Below are 20,758 nucleotides of genomic sequence, written 5' to 3'. Positions count from 1 at the left end.
TTCAGCATTAATGTTTACGTGGTCATCAACAGTTATATGAGTTTGATTTACTTATATTTAAAGCAGGTTTTTTTCCTGGCTGGTGAGCAGTTAAGGGAGAACTAACCATCTTTGCCAGTAAATACTGCAGACAATGGAAACATTATTTTGAAGGAAATGAGCACACTAGAAATATTAGCTGAAATGTTTGATGCTTTACAAATGTAGTGCTTTGTTTTATGTTGTCATGTTTTATAATTTATTTCAGTATATGAACATAGCTTTGAATTATCAGTTATATAGACAGTTGTGTTTGTGTAATTTGTAAAAGCTCTTAAAAGATATTTGGTGGCTATTAAGCCTTGAATTAAAATCTCATCTAAACCATCTGTATATTCTACTGTAGTTAATATTTAAAACATAACAAATTCTCACCTGTATGTACATCACATGCTTATATGGTGCTTGTATTTTCTGTGGTCTATTTAATTTGCTACGTTAAGTTCTTGAAGACAGGAATTGTCTTTCTCCTTCTAACAACAGAGTAGCTAATTCAGTGGTTATAATGATGTCTAAAATGCTGAAATTTACTGCAATAAAATGTCAAAAGAGCAGCAGAGCTGTAGTTACTTTTTTAGTGATTTCCTATGCCTTAAAATATTTCTTTGTTTAGTTTTTACACAAGCAACTGAATTTTAGACGTTTTAGATAACCAGACTGTCCAGATAAGCCTTCGCACACAGTAATGGTATAGTTGTATATAAGAAAGTATCAATATATAAACAGGACCACATTTTATATTTTATTAACTACCAGCTACTAAGAATTCAAGAACCTTCAATTCTGTTCTACTTGAGTGCATTGTTAGATACAGTTTGTATATAAATTTAGTCTAAAACTATGATTTTTTATTAGATTTGTTAATGCTGTTTCTGAAAACGTCGAGGAAGGGTTAGATAGTCTTTTTGAAATTGAAGATACAGATGAGTTGATATGTTTGGGATATTATTTGCCAATGGTAAAGCTTATTAATAAAGTAAACTACTTGACTCATCTTAGTATGTATTTTAAAACAGGTGAGGCTAATGATAAGGATGTTCAGGTGGTGGAACTTCCCATTGTTGACAGCTTACACCCACGGCCACCCTATTTGCCCTTGGCTGTCCCTGAAGACTTGGCTGATAGACTAATTCGTGTTCATGGGGATCCTGCAGTGTGGTGGGTCTCACAGTTTGTGAAATACTTGATTCGTCCACAGCCTTGGCTAGAAAAAGAAATAGAGGAAGCCACAAGGAAACTTGGTTTCAAACATCCAGTGATCGGGTGGGTATTTAGTTTTCTTTTTAAATGTCTGTGCTTTAGTATGTGTATGTAGTGTATGTAGTGATTCCTGTTCAGGAAAAATTGTTCTATGATGATAATCAGAGTCTGGAAGTATTTTGTGGGGAGAGAGGGAGATTTCTAGATAAAGCTCTTATTTTTTAACTGTTCATAATACAAGTTGATTGCAAGTACTTCAGCACACTTGTCTACCTGTTGTTGGACAGATATAGAAAAGGCAGCTCAGTAGAAGGTTTTTTAACATATTCTTCCACATCCCGTAATACAGAATTTCATTAATGTAATTGCCTTATAGCTTTTGTTGTAGGCACTTTATTGTCTGTGTCTTGTTTCCAGTGCCTATAGCTACATTTAAGGGAAAAAGGCTAAGCCTACATTTTACATGCCACAATTCACAACTAATTTTATCACTGGCTACATATGAGCATGGTATATGCCTTTCCCTTCTGTGCTGGTATTTTCACAGTTGTAGTTTCTCAGCGATAATGATGAATTGGAAAGGTCTGTTTGGGGAGATATGGGGAGAAGGAAGAAAAGCAGTAAAAAGCAGCTTGTGGGAGAAAGATTTTTCCATCATGTAGCGTGAAAAATGTTGCCGTTGTCTTCTTCCTTTGCCAGAATTTCCTTCAGTTCTTAAACTTTCTTTTTGTAGGAGTACACAGTAGGTTACCCAAATGTTAGTTGGCTTTTGACCTTGAGCTGGTAGGGCACTTCACCACTGTTGTATCTGAAGACTTGTTACGTTTCAAGGGGGTCAAAAAAATGCATTTGTTACTACCTTAATTCAAACTGTGCATTATATGATGCAAATATTCCTATTTTCCTTTTGACCTGTATTGATCAAGCATTATCTATCTACAGTAGATAACTTAACCTTGTGCACAAAAGGAATGCCACCTGATATGCTGTAATTCAATGTCCTTCATTCCTTTCTTTCAGCTACCCTTTGCCTTCCTTGTCAGATTATTATGTTGCTTTTGAGAACAGACTAACTTCATATTGTCATTGTGTCTTGATGGACAGGGGTGTGTTTTAATCCCTCCTTATTTTATGTAGGGATTCAATTTAAAATTTCATTTGCTAAAGCATGTATAGTATTTATGAATGTAATTCTGAGTTTCTCCATTTTTCCAGTGTTCACGTCCGAAGGACAGACAAAGTAGGGACAGAGGCAGCATTTCACCCCATTGAGGAGTACATGGTACACGTGGAGGAGCGGTTTGAGCTTCTTGCTCGCAGGATGCATGTTGATAAAAAAAGAGTGTATTTGGCTACAGATGACCCTTCATTGTTGCAAGAGGCAAAATCCAAGTAAGATGAATTATGTTTATATTACAGTTCCTTCCTTCTGGTTAGCTTTACAATTTCTGACTATTGTGCACCACAAGTTTTAGTATAATTTTTTTTAATCCTTTATTCAGTTAAGGCTGCATATCATTTTCCAGTGATTTTGATTTTTCTCTCAGATGCGCTTTTTTGGTTTTTTTTTCTCCCAAGTAAGCTTTTCAAAGCTTAATGTTAAAAATCTAGAAGAGTTGAGCAAGATAAATCTAATTATGTAAAAACAAATCAATGCTGTAGAAGAGAGGTAAGTAAAAATAATATACATAAATAATAAACACACAAAAATTCTTATTGAACATACATATTAAAAAGAAACTACTTAGAAATATTGTAAAACCTGGTTCATATATTAAGAAGTATATAAAACCTGTCCAAAAAATACCTTTCTGTGTACAGTTGCCAGAGGAATTTTTTGAAGTGGGTTGAAAAGCTTATGATGAAACCCTTCCCTCTTTCAGAAGGACTTCTATAGTGATAACACAGAATTCATTATATTGTCCTCACAGAATTCATTATATTGTCCTAAATAACTTTAATAACTGTTTGTAATGTAAGAGAATTCAATATTGATGTAAACATCTTAGTTATGCATTTTTCTTTATTTTTGTTTAACTTGCAAGCCTTAGCATTCTTTGTGAATAATAATGAGATGCTTTACCAGTGTAAACGTATCATCCCAAGTTTTTAATAGCTATAAAAACTAATTGTGTAATTGTACCTTATTCAGTAAAACAATACTGAATTTTATTAAGAATTACATCTCAAGTCCATTACAAAGCACAATTTTACTTTAATATGGAAAGATACAACTCAGTCAAACAGCATTAATTTTATGTTTTCTTCATAAAAGGAATAGAATCTGTGAGTATTGAAGAACTTTTTATGTACTACTGCATTTTCAGGTCACAGCTTACACTGAAACATAATTTCCTATGTTGCTTGCACCCTACTGTTGCTTCCAGCTTCAGATGCCTTGAGTAGAAGGCATTTGAAACTTCCTGTGATTTCACAGAAGGCAGGATGCAGTTTGATGTTTGGGCATTTAATAGCATCTGAAGGCAGGTTAAGGTCATGTTTTGGCAGCAAAGAAGCTTTTCTTTCTCTTCTTGTGAAATAGACTATAAATTGGTTTACACTTCTGACAAAAATGTTCTAGTCACATTGAACTACCAAGCTTTGGTAGAAACAGCTGTCACATTGCAGTAGCTTATGTTGCATTCATTATTTGGTGCAATAATATTAGTAAGTACTAGATACAGTATATCTCTCTACAAGAGAGTGACTGGCTGTCAAACAGCGTTAGCATTTAAGTAAAGAAAATTTAGCCAACATTCACATGAATAGGCATGTTGTTTCTAGCAAGAGAAGTATTTTAAACTATTCATAGTCATGAAAACAGAAATGTTTTGACTTAAGTTTCCGAAATTTCCCTTGCAGTCAGATGTCTACAAACTGCAAGTACAGTAGTAAAGATAGTGCAGTCACTACCACCGGTTCGTAGAGTGTTTGCGTTCTATTTCCAAAAGAAGGAAAGAAGTGGTCTATTTTCAGAATTAGGATCATGTAGAACAATTTTTGTAGAGAGTAGCAGGGTTGAGAGTTCAACAACTGTAATGATTGGGGGATTAAAGCATTTGACAGCTTCTGGTAAGCAGAGGTCGTGGTATTTATCTTGGGTAAGTGATGTGTTAGGGATGGTGTAAATTGCTTTTTCTTTGGCTGATTTAATAGTTTTCACATGCAAATTTTTGCAAGTCTAGTAGATGTGTTTCTAGTCTTACAGGATCTTCACTCTTTAAGGTATTCAAAATAATACAGATGATATATACATAGATTCTTAAGATGCCATATTTAATATATTTCTGGTTTGTGTATGAACCTATTTAGGTGTCTTTCTTTTGTATATGAGCACAAAAATTCAACAAATCACATTCTTCCTTCCAGAATGTTTACCTGTAAAGTCATCTGTATTTTTTCTCCTTTTTTTTTAACTGTATATTTACTTCCACAACAGCAGGTTAATGCCTTTTCTTCCTTTCTACTATCTGTAGTTTGGCTAACCCTCCCTACCCCCCCCCCCCCCCCCCAAAGCCATAGTATGCCTGATATATGGAAGTCAGCAGTGCTTCAAGGTACTAAAATCTGATGAACAGCTCATAAATTTTCCAGGTTTTTTTAGAGCAAGACCTGAGAAAACACATTATTTCTTACTCAATCTCAAATATACTCACAATCTTCTTTCAGAGGGAAGAAAATTTTCAGTGCCTGTTCTGGGCACTTCCATGGGCCTAGCAAATGAGAACAGGAGCCTTGGCCTCGCCTTGCTTTGCACCTGCAGTGATAAGCTGTAGTTACACAAGGAGTTGTTCAGCTTCTGAGACCAATGGAAACTTGAAACAGTGCCATAACTATGCCTGATTTGTATCCTTGTCTGAGGGTCTTAGGCGCAGGAAGGAAAAATTTTTAACTCTCATCTTCTTTTGATTTCTCATTTTCCATTTCTCATAAGAGGGGAAAAAAAAAATCCTTCCCAGCCTGTACAGTGGTTTCAAGAATCTAGTAGATAGCTTTAGAAGAACTGGGAATTACTTTTAGAGATTTGGAAGAGATACACTACGTATATGTAATCCAATACAAAGAGAACAGAGTTTTGTGCCAGTTTCCGTTATTTGGTTTTGTCTTTGAGCAGGTTGCCCATGGAAGTGTAATACAACTGTCTCTGGAGGTATTTAAAATCATGTAGATGTGGTACTTTAGGGACATGGTTTAGTGGTGGACTTGGCAGTGCTGGGTCTATAGATGGACTCAGTGGTCTTAATGATATTTTCTAAGTTAAATGATTCCACGATTCACAGTCTGGGCCTTTCGTGTTTCAGAGAAGAGACTATGTGAGAAAACCTCGAAGGCATTTTTAGTGGTTTGAAAACAAAACAAATGAGAGGCTCCAAGTCAGTGATACAATTTATTAGGAAGAAAGGAAAGAAAGTAAAATAAAATAGATGCAATAATACAAAAGACCACTGACAGAGTCAGAATGCTACCTGAGCAGAGTGATGGAAGCAGTCCAGATGAGGTAGTCTTCTTGAAGCAGTGATCTTGTAGAAAGGTCTGGTAGCTCTGGTCCTCTGGGAATCCAGTGGGTAAGGGCCCCCTGTACTGTCCCAAACTCTAGATTATATCCAGGTGAGAATGCTTGGTTCCTCCCCCTGGGCGGAGCATCTCACAATGGGATGATGGGTCATGCAGGGGGTCCTTGATGGCCCATTAAAGAGAGATAGCTCCTGGAGGGAGTTATCTATGAGTCATGGGCAAGGCATCTGATGGGCCATTAACAGAAGATAATGGCCCGGAGGGAGGGAGTCTGGGAAAACACTGCCCCACCTGGATTCAACAGTTCATGAAGACGGTGATAGAATACTTTGTGCACATCTTATACTACAACCCAGGACAGCATTCTACACAACATTGTGTTTTGGTGATTCTGTCAATAAAAATATGACAGCTTATTATGTATGAATAATTTTCTACACATTCAGGAATCCTAGTAATAGGATTGTGCCTAAGTTTTGCTTAAAAAAGAAAAAAAAAATCCCCAAAATCTTAAAATGTAAGCATTACATTAATCATAATGTAAATACAGATGGAAAAGGGAATGGAAGGAAGCAAGTGCTAACTATAGAACTTTGATAGTTTCATTTCCTTTATTCTTTGCAGTCATTGTGGCAAGAATAGCTTCAAATAGAATCTCAAGCACTGTAGTGAGTGGGAAGGAGAATTAAGCCTCTCCTGATGCAGCAACTCAGTGGGCCACATACAACTTGAGAGGAGTGTGCACCTGGCCTTTTCCTGTATTTTGCTTTATGCTCTGCTTTCAGCCTGTGTTGGAGACAGGATTGTGGACCAGAAGATTCTTTGGTCGCACTGAGTATGGCTGCTATTTCACTCACGTTTTAAAAGAAATGTCTTTTCCGAAGCATTGTGTGTGGGAGACAACATAAAAGTGCTCGTTTGAAAACTTAAATGTGTGAGTGGATAAATTACAAGCTTTAATGATTGTTTTGAAGAATGGGCTCTGAAACCGTTGGCTGGATGAATTTGGATCAACTTTATAAAATAGAATTGAAGACCAGATCTAAAAGCATCTCAATGACTGTTTCCAGAATAAAGGAAAGAATGAGAGCATTTTAAATGTATGCATAAAAAAGATGTGGAAATAATTCTGACCTTTAGTTTTTTACCAGATCAAATATGACACTTTTTTCCTTGTGCTTCATTTCTTAAAGTTATTAGAGTGATCTTGTGGTAGTAAAAAATCAGATTCCTCAAGGAAAGTTCTTTTGTGTCTGCTCAGCATATGGATTCTGATTTTTGAAGTCTGAAGGAAGTGATTAATTTTAGTGATATTCCTGATACCAAGAACTTACAAATAAGTCTGCAAATATCTTTACCATGTTTGTTGTCTGCTATATTCTGCTATCTTCTGCTAAATGTTCTTTGTGTTGCTCCACTTGCGGTTGTCTACTGAGATAAGACTGATGCTCAGCTCTGTTTCTCTGTTGGTCTGTACTTTGTTCTTCTTTAAAAAACCCCATGAATATGATTAACACAATGGAAATTGTAACAGAATATGTGATAAATATTGCGGTTAAATATTGACAAAAAATGTTAGACACGAAAAGATCAGAAATAAAATTGTGGAAGAGTTCTTACTGAAAAAACTATTTTTAGGTTCATACAAGCTTCTGTAATTCCTCAGAAGGAGTATTATAAGTTATCCTAATACTATCTCCACCTTCTCTTCATTTTTTCTGTTGGTTTTCTTTTGTTTACTGTTGTTTGTAATGTAGTAGGAACTGTCTCTGACACTGATGATCAGACGCACCCTTTAAAGGTGTCCCATACATTCCATATCAAAAGTGGACATTTTGCATACAGATTTTTTATTTGCTCTTGAGATAAATTTGCTGATTTGGTCGTCACAAAAGGCAGCTGTATTTCCATTTCCAATCTAAGTCCGTTTCACTTTTGAATACAGTTTTTCCATGTTTTTAACATTAAAATGGAATAAATTAAGCATGTTCTTATGAATATTATTTTAGCTCTCTTGCTCTTTTATATTATGTCATGATTTATATTTGCAGTGAAGTTAAAAATTTTGAAAAAAAGCTTTTATATATATAGTTTTGTTTTATAATAAGCCATGGAATTGAAATTTTGTAGTTGGCTGGTTATTTATGCAAGCTGCACTTCATGATTGAAATATGATTGCTGTGTAAGAGCAACATAGTTACCACCTTTTTTTACATCTGTAATATTTGTCTTTGATAAGAAGCTGACTGAAAATTTAATTAATTTGTGCTCTTTTCCATAGTTTGTTTCTGATTTTAGTTCCCCAGTACAGAAGTATTAATTTTTTGAGACTGACCATTATTTTTCAATATTTTTAAGTAGATTTTTAAAATTTTTCAAGTTATTGTTACATGATAGAATCTTTTATTATAATATAAACTAAGGTTTCAGTATTTAAAAAATTTTTTGATTTACAGTAGTATTAATTTTTTCTTGTAATAAATCAAGAAAAGTGTATTGGGATGGAATATTACATTTATTTCCCTTTGACCAGTGAACTGGAAAATTTGTTCTCCATATGGCCTTAAGAACTATGAAAGACTTTTTAAATTCTTTTTGTTAGTTTACATGCATTTATTTAATATCTCCCTTTTACAGGTGACTGGTTTTTTTGCACAGTGTCCTAATCAGTATATAATAGTATGGTAATAAATGTAGCCTAGTAAAGTCAGAATCCCATATCCAATTTAGTAGTAGAGAAAACTTAGTGGTCTGAGTATAATTCATCTAAAATCAACCTCATTTGCAGAATGGGGTATATACTTCCTGATATTTCTTTCACTTGTAGTTTATTATGTATCAGACTTACAGGATCTTTTTGTTTAATTTTTTTTTTCTAGATAAAGAGAGGACATACTTGGAGACAGCAGTGACATTCTAGAGGGTTCAGCAAAATTGTAATTAATTTCCTGTAAAACAGAGACTTAAATTAACAACCCTATATTGCAGCAGAGGTAATACTTCTTAAAAAAAATAAACAGAACAATGCTATTAACTGTGTATTGTATTTTCCCAGGTATCCAAATTATGAATTTATCAGTGATAACTCCATATCCTGGTCGGCAGGACTCCATAACCGATACACTGAAAACTCCCTAAGAGGTGTCATTCTGGATATTCACTTTTTGTCTCAGGCAGACTTCCTGGTCTGTACATTTTCATCCCAGGTAAAGTGCAATGCAGAGACAATGCTGATTATATGTACCAGTTCTAAATCTTAGTTTGCTTCATGCTTCTGTTTATAAAAATCTGTTTTAAGATTAAAAGCACAGCAAAAAATCACCAGGCAGTATTTTGTGCCTAATATACTGATCGACCTTATTCACATATGGCAAGATACAATTTCTTTCACATTGAATATTTTCACTTGCTGTTGTTGTTATTCTCTAAGGTGACAAAATCACACATGATTGTACTGTTAGATGAAAGTGGGCAGAAAACTCAAATGTTAAAATCCACTTAAAAACTTAATGTTACACACAGCCTGAAATGTAAATTTTCTGCTGCACTGTAATGACAAGTAGGTAATAAACAGAATATCAATATTGATAGATGGTAAATACAGTGATATATTGACTTTGACAGACAGAATTCTTAATAAAATTGCCATAGCAAGAAGACAAAAAATGACAAAAAGTATAGAAAAGCCTCTTATCCCTGAATCATGCTTGTGGATACACTGTATTTACCATTCACCACATCCTGTAGAGAGAATGGCATTTTATAGCATATTTAGAAGGTTATTAATACAGGCTGTTTCAGACCAAAGACCTGAGTAAAATCCAAAGTAAAAATCCTCACTAAGAAGAGCTGTGAGGAGCTATCCGCATTAATAATAATGTTTGATTTAGCTGAAGCACATCCACTGAATGCATATCACAGTGAAGGAAACAAAACCTATGTCTGTATGTCTTAAATGCCACACATGCATTGGTGTAAAGACAGTTTATAGTCTGAAGGAAGAATTATGTAGTCTCGGATAAAACTTAGTGAAAAATCTGTAGCATTTTCTGCTATTATTATATTCAGATAGCTGTGTTAAAAGTGATAAACGTTTGCTTTAAGTAAAACCCTGGGCATGAACATAGTTTAAATACAGCTGCCAATGGCTTGGCCAGAATATATTTTAATTGAATGTTAAGCATTGGAGCAATTTTGAAAGAAGAATATGTGTTTAAAATACGTCAACACATTTAGGTGATACAGGTTGATCAGGACCTCTGGGGGGCACCTGATACAACCCCATTTGAGAGTAGCTTTGAGGTACATGGTGTCTTTGAGCTCAATTCTTGTTCTCTTTCACCATGCATTTGACAGTAGACTTGTTTATTTGGATAACAAATTTGTTTTTCCAGAATTGCATAAAATTCTACTGAAGTACAGGGGATCCAATATTAGAGTGTTGCTGTCAATAGCTGGACTATGAATTTGGTCCAGTATTTGGCTTAATTTATTCTAGGCAATTTATTCTGCTTTAATAATCCAAACTCCTCAAAAATAATTTAATACCAGTTTTTCTGAGCATGCAACAATATGAATCTCTACAGAATCTTAATATAAGGTCTGTTGCAAGTTTTCCTAGTATTCATAAAGTTTCCTTTTAAGGGATTTAAAATTTTGTTCTCTTACCTCTAACATTTGAATTGCTATCCCTGTCCTTTCATCAATTAAATAAACTATTTGATAGTTACTTTGACATTGAAGGTAAGCTAAATAAGGCAGTTCATGACCATCTTTGGTCCAATAGGTGTGAAGAGAAGGAAAGTAAGGTTAAAAATGTATTCTTACTTATTCCCATTGCGGTTTTGGACTTTCTCATTAATCAATTCTATGCTGACTTTTTTTTCCATTTTTCCAAAAAGACTCTAAGCTTCATTACAGAGGTATTAAGAGAAAATGGCCCTATATGTGAATAGAATCAGAAATTCCCCTGTATTTATTTGGTTTTATGGTGCCAAAACTAAAAGAACACTGGTAGAAGTTAAGAATAGGTATTTGCTTAAAATACAGTTGTTAAGGAATTAGTCCTATCATTAGTCCTATCATGTATTGGAGGGTCAAGGAAAACCACCTGCCTTGGCACTGCATTTCAGCAATGTCACATTAATTGAATAGATTATTTAATTTTATAGAAAAGCCACATGGGAGTTACACAAATCATAACATAGTAGGAGAATTAAGATTACACATTAGAACTAGTTTTTTTTCTCTCTTCAGTCTTCATTTAGATGAAGTCATAGCTCCCTCTGACTGACATAACTTCATTTCCTTCCAGAATTTATTAGTCTTTGTATTTTTCATTCTACAAGTATGCAGGCTGCAGAACAAGGGATCTGGGAATAAAAAACGGGAGGCTGGCTTTAGCTATGTTTCTGCATGTGGATGTTTTGCCTGCTGTCCTCAGCAGTTTACAGTTTAGTCACCCAGGTTTGGTGCTACGAAGAAAACAATTGCTGAGAGGGGATGTTGAATGTTTTGTCAGATATGCAGGACACACTTACTAAAAGCATTTCTACTGAAAAGATTTAAAAATCTTTATTGTGTATATTATCTGTTTCTGCTTCCTGGGGTACACAGACATGCAGAGACCAAAACAAAAACGGTCACAGAATCTATAAAATAAATAGCCTTTTGCAAATACATGGGTAATCAAATTTGTATCTATATTATGGTGTGTAACAGGTACTTCGAAATAATTAACTTCAGCCTGGTCTTCTGAAAGGTACTTCTGAAAAGTTATTTTAATGTTCAGATGCAGAGGGATAAAAGGAAATCTATTACATTTTTAAAGCAAATGCCTCTCTCAAAGGAGCTAAGAAAGTGCAAATACATCTCATATGACTGATCAAAGTTCTATTCACTGTATCTTCAAAGGGAGAAAATAAAAGTAAAATCAAGCTTTACTATATTAACATAGACTGAAAATTATGAAAAAGCTCAAATGCTTCTTGGTATTGAAGAAATCTGCTATATTGTTAATCAGCCTTTATCAAACTTGTGCAAAGTCAGAGAAAGAGACTGTAATGGAGGACAGAAGTCAGAAAACCCACAGTAGCCAAGTCAGACACCTGACCGAGAAGTTGTTGAAAAGAAATTTTTTTAATACAGTGATAGGCTTTTGCGTTTCTGGCAATTCTGAGAAATATGACATAATTCTGATGTGGGGACATCAGTTCAGTCTGAAAAAAATTCCCTTCATAAAATGGGATACAATAACAAGTAAAAAAGCATATTTCTTCTCACTGACATAATGATTGTCTTGATGGAATTCAGTTTCATTTATTTGTATTCTAAGTTGCCAGCAGTCACAATTCTATCACTGTTCTAATATAAACAAATTATATATGTATAATATTTTTTAATATATTTTAAAACCTTGGACTTAAGGTACTGTTTGGTTGTGAAAATTCCAACTTCCTTTAGAAAAGTAAATGCAAGGCCTCATTATTGCAGGATAAATTTGAAAATGTAAATTCTAAAGGTTCATTGGGAAGTAAAATGCAATTTGTAGTAGCAGGAGGAGGAAAAGAAAACTAATTTGCTTTTACATTTGATTGGCTACCGATCATTAATTTTAAAAAGCAGAATTGGTAGTGTTCATATAGATGTTTTCATTTTATACTGAAGAGTAGACTGTACTAATTATTTATCTATCACTTATTTTTAAATACTGAATGTTTATGAAATCTGATCACTAGAGGCCTAATTAAGATTCTGCAAAATTTCCTACTTTTTAGTAGCAAATGTGCAGGGATTCTGTGAGTTTTTTTGGTGAGCTTTTTGGTTTGGTTTCACTTGGTTTTTGATTTTTGGGGGGCTATTTTTGTTGGTTGGGTGGTTGGTTGGTTAGTTGTTTTTTTTAAGCCAGACATTCCAGACCCTGATATTCTTGGGAAATATTACTATACATTGGTTGTTGATTTTGGTGGTGTGTTTCAGTCACACGCAATATTAACGACTTCTGTTTTTATTTCTAAGGTTTGTCGAGTTGCCTATGAAATTATGCAGACGTTGCATCCGGATGCTTCGGCGTATTTCCATTCTTTGGATGATATCTACTACTTTGGGGGACAGAATGCTCACAACCAGATTGCTATTTATGCTCATCATCCACGAACTGCTGATGAAATTCCTATGGAACCTGGAGATATAATTGGAGTAGCTGGAAACCACTGGGATGGTTATTCAAAAGGCATCAATAGGAAATTAGGAAGAACAGGCCTGTACCCATCCTATAAAGTTAAGGAGAAAATTGAGACAGTCAAGTATCCTACATACCCAGAGGCTGACAAGTAGATTGAAAGGAAGACATTCAGCAGTTATTATAAAAAAACCTCAATTTTGATTGGTTCAAACCAGTCAACAACACACTGACTATTGGTTTCTATGGGATTCAAATTTGCATTTTGTCATGCGGTTAAAATCAAAGCCTTTGCAATGAAACTGGAGAAGAAGCTGAGAACAAGTGGGATGGGCTGTTGTCTGAACTTAATCTCAAGCATTTTTGTTATATGCAGTCTCACACATGCACACACAAACCCACGTACAACAGGAAAACTGTTGTTTTATACTTCTTGTCTCTTTTCAGGAGTTGTCCCAGTCATTAGTCTTATGTGAGCTTTGGGCTCTTTTCTCTGCCATTAATTGACAATAATGTTCAGACTTATAACACTGCCACATTGTGTAATTTGAGTGACATGAACATATTTTGTATGTGCAAAATTTGGAACATGGTGCCTATATTTGAAAAGTTTGTGACCTTTTTAGAAGAGCCATGCCTGTTTCACAATGGGCAAGAGTCCACTTTCATCTGCTGTTACCATGACCACTGAACTTGCGTCAAACAACAGATTCAGATTTCAGACTAGATTTCTTTACAATTCTGGGGTTTTTTTAGCATTCCATTGATTACTTCTCATCATTAATAAAATAAAGGTTACATTCGACAATAAAGTAGTCACTGTCTCTTAGGAGCTTTTGTAAACAATGCCATGAACACATTCTTTTAGTACTGGTGATTTCTGGACATTGCCTTTGATTGAAAAAAAAAAACAACAAAAAATCTACAAAAGAAGGAAAACATAGCCTGAATTTCATTGAATTTTAAAACACTTGTGTAGTGCAACAGTTGTGTAGGGCACAGTGCTGCTCAGCTTTGTGGACAGTAGGTAACCGCAGGATTACTTCAGTGGCTAAACTGCTTACATTTACCCTCTGACACTATTTTCTTACCTTTTCTGTTTCTCTTCTGAAAATAATTCAGAGTTTAGGGTATTATGGATTTCCACTTAGCATTTTGGCATTGAATATAATTACTTTTAAGTAAAAAACTTCAGGTTATCCCATTTATAGAACCTGTCAGTCTGGACTACTTTAAAAAAATCTAACAGTGTACCCAAAAATAGTAGGTTACAAGGAAATATACAAGGATGAATTTTTATGCATGTCATAAGATTGTTAGTAATTCTTAGTGTTTTGAAATCTTTTGCCAGTCAGTTCTCATTAAGAAAAGAGATAATTTACAAAATAATTTTACAAAAAAATTCATAGATTTGATGATTGTATATATAGATACCTATAATATGTAAGATGACGAGAGATGGTTTCCAAATAAAAAGAATATTTAATAGCATTTTATAGCTTCTAGTGCAGTCCAGTTTGGATTACTGGAAGTGCAGAAGATGTTTACTGTTCAGAGGCTGAGGAAATGCCATGTGAGTAAATGTTAAAACAGCATGGCTAGTTGACCTTAGCAAAGCAAAAGTATACTTCATTATATTTATGACTAGACCAAGGGCAGTGTTAATATAATGGATGGATGCACTTGACAAGGAATAAATTTTAGGCTGAAAAATAAAAGAAAAATTCTGGCAGTGTGCACTTTAGCAGCCGGCTTCCAATTGAAATAGTGGTGAGATGGAACTGGATTGGTATGTGAAGGAATTACAGAGTAGTACTTCCTGACATTACTTGCAGGACTGATCCTGTGGATCCCCTCCAGTAACGTGTCCCTCAACTGAAAAACTATTTTGTGTCTTGAAAAAGAATAGAAAATCAAAGTTGAAAAACTTTGGGGGAAAAAAGATACATTTACCATAGTGTTAAATAGACGTATCAGTGAAAATGAGCTTAGATACCAAATGAGATTTAAAGACTGATTAAAGGATAATAGAAAATTAGTAAGAGCAGCCAGGAAGTGCTAAAGATGAATTTTTGCAACAAAAGCTGCCTAGAGTCAACTGGTATTTTTTGTATTTTGGAGCTGCTAAGGAAGCAGCTTTATGTTGGTTTCCTAAATGATGCTGGTAAATTTTCCACTAATTCAGGCAAATGTGGTATTTCAGAGGTACAAATGTAGGCTAAGTAATAACTTTTTTAAAAATTAATTTTGGATGGTACGTATAAAGCTACTACTACTTTCCTTTTCAACTTGAAAAAAAATTCTCACCCATGAACATTTCTTCCTCAGCAGTTAATGCACTTTATTTTTGGGAAAAACTAGTTTAGTTGTTTATCCACAAATACTGCATTAGCTAATTGATACAGATCTATAGATTTTGAAAGTATTTTGTTTTTCAAGCTATTTACTTACAGCTTCAGAGCCCCTCATTTCTAGCTCATTTTTTAGAGTGTGATTCAGAAATAGTATTCATAAATAAATTACCACTAAAATTTTTCTGTAGTCAGGTAACTCAGTTAAAAATACAACAAAAGAAGATAAATAACAGAGTATCTAAGATGAGCCCAAAGGCAAAAGCAGATCTTCTGGTGTGGTAATGAAAGAACTGAAAACACTGATGTTGTAGAAGCTGTACCTATATAATGTGGCAATTCCTCAGCAGACTGTATCTGACAAAGTATTGGCAAGGTACACATGCCTCCTTACATATTCTAAGTACCTAATGAATAATTAGGTCATCATCTTTGAGAAAATGATCATGAAATGATACAAAATTATAGCATTACTGTTAATAATTCAGAAATGTACTAATGTAGATGCTATGATCTTATTCCCCAGGGTCATATGATCCTCCAGTGCTTAAAATTCAGTACTTCTCAGAGGAAGAAATCTAGCAATATCCTGTCTGCTAGATGCATGTTTCTAGAGATTTATTTCCTTTAAGACTACCAATTAGTTATATTTTGGAATCTCGGGACATCGGTACATTAAAACTGATTTTGTTTTATATTAAACTAAATATGAATATTTGAGACTTTATTCTCAGTGTACAGTGGGGTCCAGGTAATATAGAAGGATTGATGGGAACATGGAAAAGAGACCCCCAGATTTTTATTGTAGCTCACAGAAAAGTGAATAATAGGAAATAAAAATTTTGTCTTGAATACTTGGGAGAAAGCTGAATCTTTTGAAAGCTGTGAACTCATAAAGTTACCAGCCAGAATGCTTGTGAGGAAGCAAGCATACATCATGTTTCTTCTGTTTACCTTGTAGCTCTGCAGCAATCCAGTCTTGTAATTTTTGCCTCATACCAAACCACCTTCTCTGATATCCATAAGACAACAAACTTTCATACTCCCTTGAACAACTGCTGTTTAATTAAATTTTTCTTCTCGAAGAAACTTTGGTGCGTGTGTGTGCATATGCATGTTGCATACATAAACCCCAATATGTACAGCGCTCTTGGGTTCTCTGCTATTTTACATTAGCACTGTCACATTCTTGGTGAAAACTTACTTGCCAGGTAAATGTAATTTTTCGAAATTTTGTATTATACGTACTGCTTGGAAGCTAAGAAGTTTATTCTGAGTGGTTCAGTTAACTGGTCTTCTGTGACACTGGTGTACCACCGACCTGAGTTCTTGACTTTCAGGCCAGCCCAGAGTGAAATGTATGGGATTTACAGGCTTTCTCTACTAGCATCCTGCCTGTGTGAACTGCTGAGTATTATGGATTTGTTCTTGAAGGATGATGTTTTGTTTCAAAGTTTTTACATATTTTAAATGTTTAACTTCCGATTAGTCTCTTGTTTAACCCTTCTATCACTGAATTTTAAGAAAACTTTAGGGAAAACAGAGATTTTTCTCCTTTAGCAATTTTCTGAAAAGAGATCTGATGGCACCTTTTTTTACAGAGAGAGATTCACAGTGTAAATGTTTCCTTCATAATGGGTTTTATGTTTCTTTGGTTTGCAATTACAAAATAAGCGTATTCTGAGTTAGGAATATAATAGAAAGTAAGTGGAAAATTTTCATGACAGATTTTTGATAGGGGGAGGGAGATTTTTTCTTCATACCAGTGGAGTAGCACCTACCATTTGGAACCTTTTCATAACAGTGAATTGAACTTGGTTTTCCCAGGTTATTAGTTTCTTCACAATGTAATCTCTGATGTGATTGAAGAACCCAGATAAAAATAATTTGCTTAGTTTGGGAAATGGGAAGGAGAGTCTAGTAAGACATGATATTGTGCTTTTAACATGAGTTGCTAGATCAGCTTCTAAAGCCACAAATAAACATTTCTGCACTGGGTTAAGCACCTCTGCTAGTGAAATCATACACAGAATTTGCAGCCCTCCCTTTGATTTTGCCTAATACCAGTCTGAGTCGTGTATAAAGTTCGTGGTTGTATTCTGATTCTTGGTTGTTAATATATTACATTTTCAATCCTATTTTGGTGGCATGGGAGCAGGTTGTCAAGGGGCTCAAAAGGTTGTTGGGTATTCTCACTGTATGGAATTAAAATTGCATTTAAAGCTCACTTAAATTCTACTTCCCGAAAGTGTCCCTAGAATTGTAATTGTAGTCTCCAGACTTTTGTTGAGGTCCTCTCTATCTACCTGCAAGCTTACCTGGAGCAAGACTGAAACAAAGAAAGTTATTTATAAATATGAACTGCATACAGTTTGTGTTTGACTTCCTAGTATCCTGGTCGTTTCCAAAAAGCATGAAATGTGGCACTGCATGATACAAGTAAGAGGATAGTACAAAATTCCCAAGTCTGCAAAAAAGAACTGCTTGTCTGTTTGCCCGCATCACGGGTAACATTGACTGTGTACAAGATTATTTAAGAATCTAAGTACATAAGGCAGAGGTCTTTCAGCATTATTACTGAATCCCTTCCACTGATGTTTGCTGGTCTTTAGTCCTTTCTGTACTGTGCACAGACAATGCTGGTGATATTTGCTATTCAGTGGAATCCCTTTATATTTTATGCTCATTTCCTTCGTCTCAGCTTGTCAGCAGAATCCTATTGCCACTGCAGTTCAAACAAGTTTGGATTAATGCAAAGGCATGCCAGTTGTTTGCACAAAAAAGTCTTTGCCATTGCTCAGAATTAATGTCACACTCAGGCTGGCTCCTTGGTAGGTCCTATTGAGGGAAGGAGCTATCTCCACTGCACTATACTGTGCACTGCTGGCAGTCCATGTACTGGTTTTACTTTCAGTTTTGCATGATTTTTCCACTTTACGCAGACTCAAGGTTTTGTTTTCATTTTAGTATATTTACGAAGGGTTTTCTGGAGGATGATGAGATGAAGTCCCAAATATCCTACATTTTCTTAAAGAAGTAGAACAGACCTCATCCCATTTCCTCTTAACTGTCTTAAAGACATACTTCAGTTGCACCATTTTAGTAGAAGCAGCTAGCTTGGTGTTTTCCTGAAGACTCTTACATTTTTTTGCTCTTCTGTTAGCCCTGCCACCTTACCTGCATCTGATCCTGATCAACTGTGGTTGTAGGAACCTTCTTCACACCTTTCTGCTTCACATATTTTGATTTCCTTACCTAGTGGTCATTACTTGACCAGGATTCTGAGGGACAAGTCTGTATTGGGTGTTTCATAATAACATGTGAAATTAAATTTCTGGCATGTCTGCATTTATGTTTATATTTTTTAGAAATGCGTTTTTCTGTTGTCCCTCATTAGTATAGTCAGGAATTCAAAGAGGAAACACAATAATCTGATGTGCCTGATAAGTGTTTAGGAGGCTTATAAGGCATAGAAATGTCTTTAATAGTAAGGTTTACAGCTCATACCATGACAATTATCTTGACCAGATGAAGGATGTATTTTCATAGCATTCCCTATTCATTTTTGGCTAGTGCTTCTTGTACACTAATCCCTGCAGCTTAATTTGCAAGAGACACAATGTGGATGCAGTCATTTTACAGGACCATACGGATAATTTGCTACTCTTCAGCCTTGGAATCCTTTTTTTAAACTTAGTTTTAATGTTTCTCTCTGGCAAGTTGGGGGGTTTTGTGAAATCCCTCTGCACCGTTCTCACTTAATTAGTCCACTGCAAGCAGAGCCATGAGGATATTGCAGCTCAGCTGTGAGAAGCCACTGAATGTAGAGATTGCTGTCCAGTTTGGCTGTCTACAGAAGATCCGTCTCTTAAAGAAGCCAAGTATATTTGCTGACATTTTTCCAGGCAGCAGCAAACTGGAAGAATGGAAAGAGACCAAAAACCAGGACATCCTACTCGCTTCTTTGTGAATGAGAAAGAATTGAGCCTGTGTAATGTTGGTGGGAGTAGTTTGCTCCAGTACTTCAGCTTATAGCTGGAGAATGACCTGTGATGATGAGTTAATAATTCTAAATCTCTGATCAGTTTGTAATATCTATAAAATTTTGTTTTCACTTGAGAATAAAATTGTTATATACAATAAGTTCAGACTTGTGGAATTAGACAGTTTCATTCTTGCCTCAGATCATGTGTTAGCTTTTCTTAAAATGATGGTTGCTTATGAATAGGGTTCAGTTATTCAGCAAAGATAGAAAAATATTTTTAGGCTGGCTTGATCCTTTTTTAACCTGCACATCAGTAGAAATTATACAGGGGCTAGAGAACCATTACGTAATAGATTTAAGATTGATAGATTAGTTCCCTTAAGTGTTCCTTTTTTTAATAAAAAACAGAAGAATTGTTTTGTTAATATTAGAAAGTTATAGTTGCAATGTATCTCCCTGCTCAAAATGTATTTCTTTAGGGCTGGAGATGTGCTATGACTGCTTTTTATTTCACTGATTCATATTAGCTTGTTTGTATGTTTCTGAGTGTATTGCTCATTCCTTTGGTCCAATGTTTGGACTATAAGATCTATGATCCAGGAGTTGTCTTTTTTTGTGTTTCCACCTCTGTCCTAGCGGGATTCTTCATTCAGTAGGATCACTAGACAGTACAGTAATTAGAATAATAATGGTAGCCATAAAATGGCTTAAACATTTAATCTGTAAAGCTAAATTCAATATGGTTTTTTTAGTGCTTGCTTTTATTTATGTAACATTAATATTTTATTTACTTATATATATTGCTTATTTACCATTATGTGTGTATGAAAAAAAATACTTAGCCCTCAAGGAATCCAAGTATCAGAAGTCAGATTCAGGAAGTTATATATATATCTCCTACATGCTTATGACCTTTGTCATTGATAGTATGTTTACATCTTTGGTTCTGGAGCAGCACAGTGATTTAAGAAATCATCTTGTGTACTTTTTGTGCTGTCACTCCTTCTCTTGGAAGTTAATAACTGACCATGTGTATGCTAAATCTGTTTAACTGTGAATTGAAACAGGTTCATTTCCATGCTGATTGGTCTGGTATATGTTAGTCAATGATAATTTTGGCTGTAAGCATGAAGGTATATCCTTCATTTCTGTGCTTTTAAAATTGAGTAGGAGAATAGGTAAAGGAGCCATTGGAATAACAGTCTTTTCTCACCTTTTGGTGAAATGTCTAGAGCTTACTCATGCCCTTTTAAGATGCACGCATAGACAGCAGTGTATCTTACACGAAGGGATAGAGTCTCTTGAAGCATCTGAAGAAGCCTTGAGAAGACCAGGATGCAATCAAGGTAATGTTTGGCTTGATAGGAAGGCGTACCAGTCTTGTAATTACCTGGAGGTCTTGTTGTTGTTCTCTTCCTGGGCTGCCCTTTCAGGATTCATTTAACAGACAGACATTATTTTGTTGTGACTTCATGCTGGATGGACACT

The 20,758-nt window shown here is 35.0% G+C and overlaps 1 protein-coding gene across 3 annotated transcripts in view; it reads left to right on the top strand.

The window, feature by feature from the left end:
- The window catches only part of FUT8 (fucosyltransferase 8), a 108,529-nt gene extending 89,113 nt beyond the window's left edge, over positions 1-19,416 (top strand). For all 3 annotated transcript variants that reach the window (XM_066187915.1, XM_066187913.1, XM_066187914.1), the window contains 4 exons: positions 1,056-1,302; positions 2,455-2,631; positions 8,810-8,960; positions 12,772-19,416. In XM_066187915.1, coding sequence (XP_066044012.1) covers positions 1,056-1,302; positions 2,455-2,631; positions 8,810-8,960; positions 12,772-13,089 — 893 coding nt within the window. In that variant the 3' untranslated portion in view covers positions 13,090-19,416. The remainder of the gene's footprint in view (positions 1-1,055; positions 1,303-2,454; positions 2,632-8,809; positions 8,961-12,771) is intronic.
- Positions 19,417-20,758: the final 1,342 nt, after the last annotated feature.

The sequence above is a fragment of the Chamaea fasciata genome, unplaced genomic scaffold, assembly GCF_029207755.1.
Source record: "Chamaea fasciata isolate MVZ Bird 193981 ecotype frontalis unplaced genomic scaffold, bChaFas1.0.hap1 SCAF_7, whole genome shotgun sequence".
In the NCBI taxonomy this organism is placed as follows: Eukaryota; Metazoa; Chordata; class Aves; order Passeriformes; family Sylviidae; genus Chamaea; species Chamaea fasciata.
The sequence above is the reverse complement of the archived record's forward strand: the minus strand, read 5'-3'. Positions and strand labels throughout refer to the sequence as shown.